The sequence below is a fragment of the Aristolochia californica genome, unplaced genomic scaffold, assembly GCF_029961685.1.
Source record: "Aristolochia californica isolate CCGP_79_NKW_82.1479 unplaced genomic scaffold, dmAriCali1.0.hap1 SCAF_3, whole genome shotgun sequence".
Lineage (NCBI taxonomy): Eukaryota > Viridiplantae > Streptophyta > Magnoliopsida > Piperales > Aristolochiaceae > Aristolochia > Aristolochia californica.
The window spans coordinates 16622517-16633445 of NW_027181992.1; the positions used below are offsets into that span (position 1 = coordinate 16622517).

General features: G+C 41.0%; 1 protein-coding gene across 3 annotated transcripts; it reads right to left on the bottom strand.

Moving 5' to 3' along the window:
* Window positions 1-1518: 1518 nt before the first annotated feature.
* On the bottom strand, window positions 1519-6857 carry LOC137958954 (myosin-binding protein 3-like). Of its 3 annotated transcripts, XR_011114028.1 has the most exons (5): window positions 5366-6856; window positions 5090-5257; window positions 3598-4986; window positions 3417-3496; window positions 1519-1835 (listed from the first exon to the last, which is right to left on the bottom strand). XR_011114028.1 is itself a non-coding variant. In XM_068806179.1 (4 exons), exons 1-3 carry the CDS (start codon window positions 6657-6659, stop codon window positions 3620-3622), a joined length of 2829 nt encoding a protein of 942 aa, XP_068662280.1. In that variant the 5' UTR covers window positions 6660-6857; the 3' UTR covers window positions 2915-3499; window positions 3598-3619. The 3 variants fall into 3 exon arrangements, 2 of the variants coding, with proteins under 2 accessions (XP_068662280.1, XP_068662279.1); XM_068806179.1 differs by lacking the exon at window positions 1519-1835 and having other exon boundaries at window positions 2915-3499; window positions 5366-6857; XM_068806178.1 differs by lacking the exon at window positions 1519-1835 and having other exon boundaries at window positions 2915-3496.
* Between the last annotated feature and the right edge of the window lie 4072 nt (window positions 6858-10929).

Sequence of the window (10929 nt, forward strand, 5' to 3'; positions counted from 1 at the left end):
AATTTCTATTTCCTTCCATTGACGGTGGTTGATTTGGTCCACAGTTTCTTCAAATTGCATTGAGTAATTATTATTTGAAGATGCCCCTTGCAATTGACCTCAATATTTGAATTGCCTCTTAATGGAGATTGGAACAAGTAGTAAGAGTGACATACTCGGCATTACTACAATTCCATTAAGAGGTCTCTCCAATTATCTTAGTTGGTCACAATCGGTATGGAGGGTTCTCATTATTTGTGACCTTCTCAGTCACTTAATCAAACTCCCTCCTTTGATTGATGAAGAAGATGTAGTCTACCTCAAGTGGGTTAAAAATGATAACCAGGTTATTAGTTAGCTCATCAATAGCATGGAAGAGCATGTAGCTAACAATGTGGTCCACTTGGAATCAGCCAAAGACATTTGAGACACATGTGCTAAGCTATACTCCAGTACGGCCTCCTTATAAAAATTATTCAAAGTCTTACAAAGTATGTTGAATACTAAACAGGGAGATAACATTCATGAGTTTTTGGCCTGGTTTCGGGGCCTTCTCCAAAAATGGAAAATTGCTCAGTCATATTCAACAGACATTACAGCTCAAGAAAAAAAATGGGAGGCCTTGGCAGCTATCATTTGCTTGACAAATATCAAGCCCTACCTTGAGGTTGTTAAATCCCAACTTCTTAGTTCTTCCTCTCTTCCATCCTTCGATGACATCAGTGCCATATTGCTACGGATCCCTGGTCCATCTCCTACTTCCCCCATTGATGCTCCATTTGCATTGTACTCTGGCAATAGTGGTACATCATCCTCATATTGAGGATGCGGTGTTGTGGTCCTAGATTAAGTACATATGCCTTCCGCTCCTAACAGGCCGGTCTTTTGGGTAGTATTGGCTAGGTGTTTAACATTTGGTATCACAGCTAGCGCTACGTCCCGAGTTTGATTCCCAACGGACGCGGCCCTGGCAATAGTGGTACATCATCCTCATACCGAGGACGCGATGTTGTGGTCGTAGATTAAGTACATATGCCTTCCGCTCCTAACAGGCTGATCTTTTGGGTAGTATTGGCTAGGTGCATAACATTTGGTATCACAGCTAGCGCTACATCCCGAGTTTGATTCCCAACGGACGCGGGTGATCGTGAACCCTAGAATGTATGGTTTCCAGGTTAGGCTAGGTCCCTCATCGCTATGTGTTAAACCGTTGTGGTCGTTGGCTCTTAAGGATGTGTGTGATGTTGTGGTCCTGGGTTATAAGTACCTATGCCTTCCGCTCTTAACAGGCCGGTCTTTTGGGTAGTATTGGCTAGGTACTTAAAAAGTGGCATAAATATTAGAGGGGGTTTAACTTTATACTAGTTAAAAAATCGATATCTTAAAGGTACCATAGACAATGGTTTAGTCTTTTCAAAACCCTCATCACTAGATATCCTTGCCTTTTTTCGATGCAGATTGGAGTGGTTGCCCATTAACAAGGTTATACAGTCTTCTTAGGACCCAATATTGTCTCTTGGTCTGCAAAGAAATAACCTACAATATCTCGTTCCACTACTGAAGCCAAATACAAAGCCATGACTTCTACATGTGTTGAAAATCACTTGGTTTCAGTATCTTCTATAGATTTACACATATACTCAACTCGATCTCCTTCTCCTCTATGTGACAATTTAAGTGCTACTTACTTGGCTCACAACCTACTTTTCACTTTCACAATAACATATTTGCACAGACTATCAATTTTTTTGCAAGAAAGTTACAATGGGATGTCTTCAAGTTCATAGTAGTCCTTCTATCAACCAGCTTCACCAACTTATCACCAAGCCGATTGTTTGGTCAACCTCTCAGTCCAGCTTGAGGGGGAATGGAAAGCAGCAAAGAAATATGAACATACAAAAACAAGTACAAGAATATGCATTATTTCAAGCTATATCAAAGCCCTTCACTACAAAGAAAACCAGTTCATTTAAAGGTGGCACAAGAGGCAAAGAGGGACAAATCACCTATGCAGAACCATGCAAGGGTGATGTCCACGTCATCCACTCAAAAGAGGATGTCCCCATGCATGGTTCTAGAGAATTTAATCCCTTATCTCTCATATGTGGGGCCCACTATATCCAACTCAAGGATCTTCTATAAATCATGATAAAATCAATCAAGGAGATAACTTATCTCAAATTACTCTATGAATGAAGAAGATTAAGGCAAAATCAAACAAGGAAATCAAGATCTAAAATCAAAGGAAGAAGAAAAGAATGATTGAACGCTATTTTGAATTGATTTATGTAATTATGTAAAAATACCTATTTACAACTTGTAAGTGGAAGTCCTTGTGATTTATTTCTCCTTTAAGGTTTTCGTAAAACCTATATAAACCCCAGTAATCCATCTACAAATCATTCAATACACAAAAAAATTCGTACCTTGCCTTGGTTCGCTCTCTCTTGGGTTTTGGTCTTAAATGTCCTGAAGCTATCTCGTTCCACACTCATTCATTCTCTCATTCATAGTGGCCTAAATTTTCTCAAATAATCTCTTCCTGTTGTTTTAAACAAAGAAAATAGAGAGGAGAGGGTGATAGGCCCCCTCCTCTTCTTCCTCTCCCACTTAGTCATAAAAAGAGGAAGAGGGGGGTTGCCCCTCTCTACCTTGCTATGGTTGCAATAGGATGAGGGGGTCGTTCACTGTCTCCTCACTTGTGCATCGTATTGGGAACAACCCCCATCCGTACTCTTCTTGATTTTTAATATTATACAACATAGAGAAGGGATTAGATCTAATTAAACCCGATTTAAATGATTGGTCCCACCCAGTTTTAGAGTAACAGTTTGAGCATTTGACAGTGTAAGAGTTTCATGTTACAACAGTATCTTTAAGTTTATCTCGGCCCCCAATCACCAAAATTTTAGCTAGGACCCTAAACACCTGCTGAGAAATAAAAAGTGAAAATATGAAAGAATCTGAATAAAGTTTCATCATTGTTTGTTTGGCTTCATGATCACCACAAAACGGAAGAATGAATACAGTGTGTACAAATCCAACTATTCAATAAAGTGATGAAAAGAGAATCAATACTCACGATGATCAAAACCATGTGCTAGAAAAAGGGTACTCCTTTACCCTTCTCTCTAAACAAAATTAAAAAAAAAATAAAGAAAGAAGACACTGTCCTTGTCCTATCTGTCCTTAACCTGTTCCATACCTGGCACTGAGCCAGACACACACGCTCATTCGACAGAGTGGCCTGCCAACCACTCCTTGCCACCGCCACCTTCACCTCAAAGGTGGGAAGCCTCGAAAAAAAAACCCAACAAAAACTTTGGGCTTACTAAGAGGACAATGACAAGCAAACCTCGTTTCTTTTCTGCCTCGACTCTACTAAAACATCATCAACCATCCAAACCAGTTCTCCCTTTCAGGACAGATCAATTCACCTCGGTGGATCTCGCAATGCTGCAACCCCTTCCAGCTGCCTTTTTTTGACATCACGATCCAATTCTACCCTGAAGTTGACCTTCTTTCACAAAAAAAAAAAAAAAAAAAAAGTTGAGGCAATATATCTTTTCAAATGCAGTTTGATTTGCTAGTAAGTTGGCCACGAACTGGTTAACTGACCTTCTGCCAATGATGATGGAGTTCATGAGAGATTCTCAGCCGAACTCCTCACTCGAAGTTCAACTGTCCTGAGATCGCGAAGATGTTGCAGTATCTCTTGAAGCAGATCCATTCCCTTGTCTCCCTTTTTCAAGGAGTTTATGCAATGCTTTAAGAACTCCCTATCAGCCTCAAGAGCCTGCAATCTCTCGTAAACATGGTCCACCTCTTCTTCAATAGCCAGATTCTTCTTTTCTGAAGCGGTCTTCGAAGCACAACTTTGTGGGAAAACACCTGCGTCTTGTTCTTCATGCAGATCTTCTTCGTTTTCCATACTAATTGCATCAAAAAGAGGCAAAAGCCTTTTTGCCTTCGAACCCGTGCTTCTTCTCTCGAGATGGAGCTTTCCGTTGATACTCATTTCATCAGAGAACCCATTTGCCATCCCATTCTCTTCAGGACCGTCAAATTCAAAGTTGAGGCTGCTTACTTCACCATTTTCTGTGAAGTGTTCAATTGACTTCACATCTTCAAATAGCTCTTCCTCATAGTCCAATGTGAAGAGCTTCTCTTCCAGGGCTTTCAGTTGCTCCAGGATGGATAATCTCTCTTCCTCGAAATCAGCTAATGACTCTTCAAGTGTACTCAAATGCTTTGTACTTTCTTGGGTCACACCAGAACATAATATTTCCTCAGTAGGAGTGTTCTGTGCGCTTACATGAAATCCGTTGTCACACTCTTCCCCTTCATTAAGATCTACACATAGCTCATCGCTATCTACAAGACTAGAAGAAGATGACGAGGTTCGGTTAACCCCGTTATACTTCTTCTTGCTCATCATCCTCTTCTCCTTAGCTTCGTAGTGAAATACCTTCTTCCGGTATAATTCCAGCTCCTTCTCCAACTCCTGCTTCTCTTTCTCTCTCTTCATCATGAGCTCATTTAGGAGCTGCAAAGCTTCTTGGTCGTACTCGGATTGTTCCTCCATCATTCTTTGATATTGCAGAGCTTCCATTTGCATGGCAGCCTTCTCTTCCTGAAGCCGGGTTATCATCGCCATTGTTTGGTTTGCTGCTATAGCTGAAGCGCTTCTCTCTTCTTCTAGTTCAGAATATAAAGCACATAAACCTTTTCGTTCTGCCTTCAACGCCACTTTGAGGCGATCAATTGTAACTTCGCCAGCTTCAATGTCACTTATGACACTACCATCCAAGGATTCCGTACCCGACTCTTTTCTTTCGAATAGTAGTTTTTTGTGCAACGAGTGGATATTTTCCAAGTAAGTGGGTGTTTCAGGTGCTTTGTCTTCCTCGACCTCGAATCTTTCAACCGCTTCATTCTCAGGAAGTGATTGAGAAATCAAGCCACATCGTCCGCCACCCATTGCCAATTCCTTGATTTCATTATCCCCTACGTCAGTAAGCTACACAAATTAGCGGCTATTTTCAAACTTGAATTTGATGACCACACTAAGTTTTCTAAAGGAACAGAAACTCGAAGGTGGGACACAAACCTTGGTGACCATCGTTCATTTTTTCATCTGAAAGTGAAAGACCCTTCGGGAATCCTTCTATAGGAATTGAATCATGAGAATGGGGAGCGGTTTGTTCCTCATCACAGGCTTCTCTGTCCTCGTTCTCACAGTTGATTACAGTGTCCACAATTTTGCTGTCCAGGAATGCTGCATATATAAATGAAACTTTATGAAAATTTCTTCAGGAAACAAGAAGAAACCCTATATATATTAAAATCATTTAATAATAAAATCAGAGGCTTGTAATATTCTTACCAGAATATTCATCAGAATCCTTCACGACTGCTTCTATCCCCTTCACACTACCTGGAAGACTTTGAATTTCTTGTGTCTGAGCAATGCCGTCACCTTTATCTTGAATCAAGTCTCCGATGTACTCACTCTCTGGAAAGCACGAAGACGATTCATTTCCCCGCACTGATTCAACCTCTTCAATCGCAGTTTCTTCCTTGACTTCAAATGTGGTCTCAACTAGCATAGTTGGCCTACAGTGATTCTGAATTTCGGGTTCGGCAACGTCAAATTCTTCAGGATGGCTGAGTTGTTCATCCTCGTTATTGATTTTTGGACCGCTATGGCTCTTTGCAGTCATAGAATCGACCGATTCAATCGGAACGATAAGATCCTCAACAGGTTGGTGTTCAGAACGAGGAGAGAGGATAATGAAAGATGGATCCTCTCTACAACTTAATTGAATCGAAAATCCATTATCCTCACCTGACTCCCAAACAGTGGTACCTTCCAAATGCATAGATGGATGATCATCCACAAGATCTTGCTCCGGTTGCATAAGGGCACCTTTTTCATCTGTTTCCTCTGCCATTTTTTCTGTTCCTTCAGGAACTTTGTCTTCGGAAAAATCAGAAAGCAGCTGATTTTCTGCCATTTCAATTCTTTTCCTGATTTCATCGTCGTCGACGTCTCTCAGGGAATCCGGTTTGGACGGATCCAAGTACTTTACATCATTAAAATCATCAGAATTATCAGCCTCTGTACTTTTTTCCTTGACCAAATTTCCTTTAGGCGCATAATCTAAAACATCCCAGGAAGGCTTCAACAGCAAATACGGCGAGTATAGTCCTTCATCTACTGTCGCACCACAGCACGAACACTTTGCATCCTTGGTACCCAGTTGGCTGTTGGACGCCCCGTCACCAGAAAGCAAAGAGAAAAAAGCGATTCGTCGCTCCGCCCCACCCATTGAAGGCCGCGAGGATGAGCAGTCCTCGCACATATCGCAGGTTTCGGCCAGTTTCCGATGATTTGAGCAATAACCCAGTTTCGAAATCTCCTTGGCATGAGTCTCGCAGAAAAGACTTCTGTAAGAAAATTTCCCCTTCTGCGGCTCGAGCACATGGTCGACCCTCGAACACCATAAACACGGTGTCTGTAAACCGAAGAAGGAAGCAAATTTCGATATGAGGTATGAAAACAAGGAATTTAGGAGGAGAAGGATTATGAGAATCCATTCCAGAACGGTGTAGACAAGAACTACCGTAATCCGGTGCGCATTTCTATGTAACATGGTCGCAAACTTGTTTGCAGCCATGGCTGTTGCAGATTTTCCTATACTGTACAGTGGGAAGGGGGAGAGGAAGAAAGCGAAGCGCAGAAGCGAAAAAGGAATAAATCAAAATCACAAATGGGGATTATACTGAGTTTAAGAAGGAAGGTTATACTGAGTTTAAGAAGGAAGGAGGTTGAACAGCAGGGAACGGCCACAGACGGGAGGGCGCACAGTAGACCGTAGAAACTTTTCTACAGGTCTTGGGAGAGGGAAGAAGCAACCATAACGGTTGTTGAGCGAAGTCGAGCGTTTCGGCAAAATTGTCAATTTATACGAAAGATTTACTTACGTTAATACCCACGAATTACACAAGTAATCGCAGCAATGAGTGACTAATGATCTTCTATTTCTTCTATAGTTCAATCCTCCTAGTCAGTGAAGAAAATCTTTGGACGTTCCAGTGACATAATCTTCCAGTAACGTACAAAATTTCAAGTTAGTCCTTTCTAATGGTGACTAATGTCGGATGGATACTGTATAAGGCATTCTCATATGACTAACTCATCCTCAACGGTGTTCCTACATATAATCTTCACTGATGGCTTCTCCTGTTTTTTCTAATGGTCCATGATGAAGACACTTGACATGTATCAAAGCTGCAATTCTTGCCGTGGCTTGGAATCAGGGAGGATCCAATAAAAACAAGTATTGGCTGAGGTCACTGATGTCAATTACTGGCTTTACAGCTTCTTGGAAAGAACCAAAACAATCAGTCCGAGTATCCGAAACGGATACCGAAGTTTTCCTTGGATTCAAAGGGCATTTTATTCCACTCGAGATCAGAATAGAAAAATGGGAAAGGAGGAATGATGAAACATAGCTGTCAAGGATGGAAGAGAGAGAGATATAGGAGCAAATAAAAATTGAATTGAAAATAAATGGTGGGAAAAAGGAAGATGTGAGAAATGGAACTGCAATGATAGTGATTTGAGAAGTGGAATAAATAAAGTTAGGTAGTGGGATTCCTCCCTCTCACCCCCTCCGTCCCTGACCCTTCGCTTCTTTTGCTTTTTCAGTCCGCTTTCATCCTTTGAATTCTTCTTTAGCTTGTCGTCACTCGGGAGCCAGGACCCCACATTTGCCTACGAAGTTGCTGATAAAATGCCGGAACCGGATTAAATTTAAGAAAAGCGAGCGGACTGTCTCCGCCTTACTTCCAAAAGCACCCGACGATCAGGGCGCAACCGGCAGTGGCCGGAAGTCGGGGAATGGGCCAAAGGAAAAGAAAGAACCCTCCCCAGTCCCCATGGTAGCTGCTTGCCACTTTGCCTTAAAAGAAAAAGAAACAAATTGGTTCTGGTTTATTATCCGTTCATTAGAGGAGTGACAAGGTGGCAGTGAGAGTGTTTCAACCGAAACGTCTTTTGAATACCGTAATAGGTCCTTTTGAGCATAGGATACTTCAGATATGAAAGTGATTTTAGACCCTCCATGTGCTACTACCGAGACTTTCAATTTCAATGCAATTCAAAAGTAGCTTAAGTTTTTCAAAGAAAGAGTCAGGGTTAAACTAGAGGCAACGGTGAATAAATACTCTTCACCTGAATATCCATGATGGATTGCCAATGGGAGGAAAAGAAGATAGCATGAGTAGAGGCCGTGGGGGAGGAAGAAATTTGGCATTCTGAGGAATTATGCAGGGGGTCTTTTTCTTTTTTCTGCCAGCCACTGGATGGCTCGATGGAGGAGCCTTTTGCGAAAGCCAACAGCACAATTATGAGATGCGACCAAAGTGTATCACACCCGACCATCTCTTTACTGTCTGCTTGCCCTTCAATAATATCTAAATGTCCCCACAGTGCCCAAATTTTATGGGTTATACGTTGCTCTCCTGTGGGACATAGCCCCTCTATCTTTTGATGAAAAAATAAGTATTTAAGAATAATGGTTTGAAAGTTCCAACACTCTCCTTGTTCGTAAATACATTTTTTCCTATCAAAAGATAAAGGTTTCAGAATACCAATCTTATCTATGTCTAACGGATAATGGGATATTCATTTAATACACCTCTTCCCCTGCAACATACTGAAGTTTGAAAACTCTGACGGCCCCCGCCACTCTCTGCAGCAAGAATCTTACTTATTTACATGCTTTTTTTATGTCATTTAAAAAATTCCTTTAAAGAAAGAAAGTACGATATCTTGTTAACCATTTTTTAGTGTTGGCCAAATAGAGCACGGTATCATCAAGAATTATTTTTTAATCAAAGTTAAGGCCCGCCTCGTTCCCAAAAGTTATTTCACGCGTGGACGATGATTCTTTATTTGCAAATCTTTTGTTTGGCTAGTTGGAATAAAATGAGAAGAAGAGGAAGGAATTTTTAGTTGAGAAAACATGATGCCAGTCACTAATAAAAGAGTGGCCATAGTGTATATTCATTACCTGTATTTTGAGATTGGTATGGAGTGGAAGCAAAGATTAAGGAAATGGGTCCCATTTCATCATGAAAAATTCGATGTCTGATTGGTGGAGGAATTCCTAATCTCAGCTCGACCATTATTACTAGTTAGTAACCCCACATAAGAAGTGGTCCAATAACACGGGAATAATAAGGTATTATTTCACAAGCAATGCCCACGAAGCTACTTTAGGGAGATGTGTTAATTATCCAATTAACAAATTAATAATTCCATGTGGGGGTTGATTATCCAACTAGTTTTGTTGAGCGGGTCCAAGTTGAAGGAAATGAAGGATACGAATCCTGTATTAGAGAATAAACTAAAGCCATTCCTTGTTTAATAGATGTAGTTTCTGTTATATAGTTCCTAGTTCGGTCCCACAAGTGAATCTACGGTCATTCTGCTCTTCCTCTCTAGGTGGGCCAGCCAATGCCAGAACCAAAATCCTCTCCTCCTCTCTAGGTGGGCCAGCCAATGCCAGAACCAAAATCCTCTCCTCCTCTCACCGGACCGTTTCGCATTAGGCCACATGGTGGACCATGACAGCACACAAAGTGGAACACGTAACTTAATGATTAGACTTGCGCTGTAAGAGGCCTGTGCCGGAAATTGGAATCTCTCTGCAATTTTCTGGTCGAAAGTCGTTTGCTTCAGGCTAAATTGGAACAAAATACATATAACTATTTTTAAAATATTCTTAAGAAAAAAAAAAACATATGAGACATGCCTATTTTGCCATCTTAGAGTCTATTTGGATTAGGGGAATTAGAATATTCAACACATAGGTCCTCCTAGTGCGCTGCCTAATCACTTACGCCGGGTAAAAGTAGCCAAAAGCCATTAGTGCCTAGGTAAAATACTAATGTATTTCACTTTTCCCTGTTTTAGGCATAATGGGAGGGAAAGTGAATTTAGAGGGGTCGAGATTTGAATTCACTTTCCCTCCCTCAATTACATCGGGCTCAGGCTGTTGGGAAGGAAGGTTCTATCAAATGAAGGTTTCAGAGAAAAATAAATTTTTCTCTTGCTCGCAACTGACCTTCAATGATTTCAATCGCCCTCTGTGCGACTTGTCTCCGGCGCTCGACTCCCATCCTCTCGCCGTCCCTAACACCGACGACCTTCGGCGACATCTCTCCCCTCTCTGCAACCTCTCTGGCTCCTTCCTCTCTCGCGACTGTCGGTGATTGCAATCATCCCCTCTGCGACCTCTCCCTGGCGCTGGACTCTCTTCCTCTCGCCGTCCCCAGCATCGACGACCGTCAGTGACTTCCCCTCTCTGCAACCTCTTCGGCTCGATTCGGAAGAAAGTAGGATAAAAATTTCTTCTTGTTCATTGATGGTTAATTGGTCTTGTAGGTCTTTGTTTAGAGCATTAACTATTAAAAATTATTATTAGTATTTAATAAAAGCAATATACTTTACATAGTTAAACATGTATGGGGGTATGTCTCTAATTTGCAATAACCTAGTCCTCGTCCATGGTTCGCTATGGTCACTTCTGTTTACTATATAAGTATTGATGCTTCATTTGCAGTGAAAATGAGTGTGCTTGTGGTGGAGAACATTGTGAAGATAACAATGGAAATGAAAATGAAGACAGTGATAATAGTGATGATGTTGAGAATGATGTGGATACTCCAAGAAGTACCCAGAGGGAGTCCGTAGTATAATCTGCAACAGCATCATATTATCGAGATGTTTTAGCAATTAAGATGTGGCCAAATTATTGACTATTATGTTTTAATGACACTAAATATTTTTTTTGTTGTACTTTTGTATGAACAGATATAATTTTTTTATTAAAAAGGTGATTGAGTTATATTTTTATTATTTTTATTTTTATTATTACG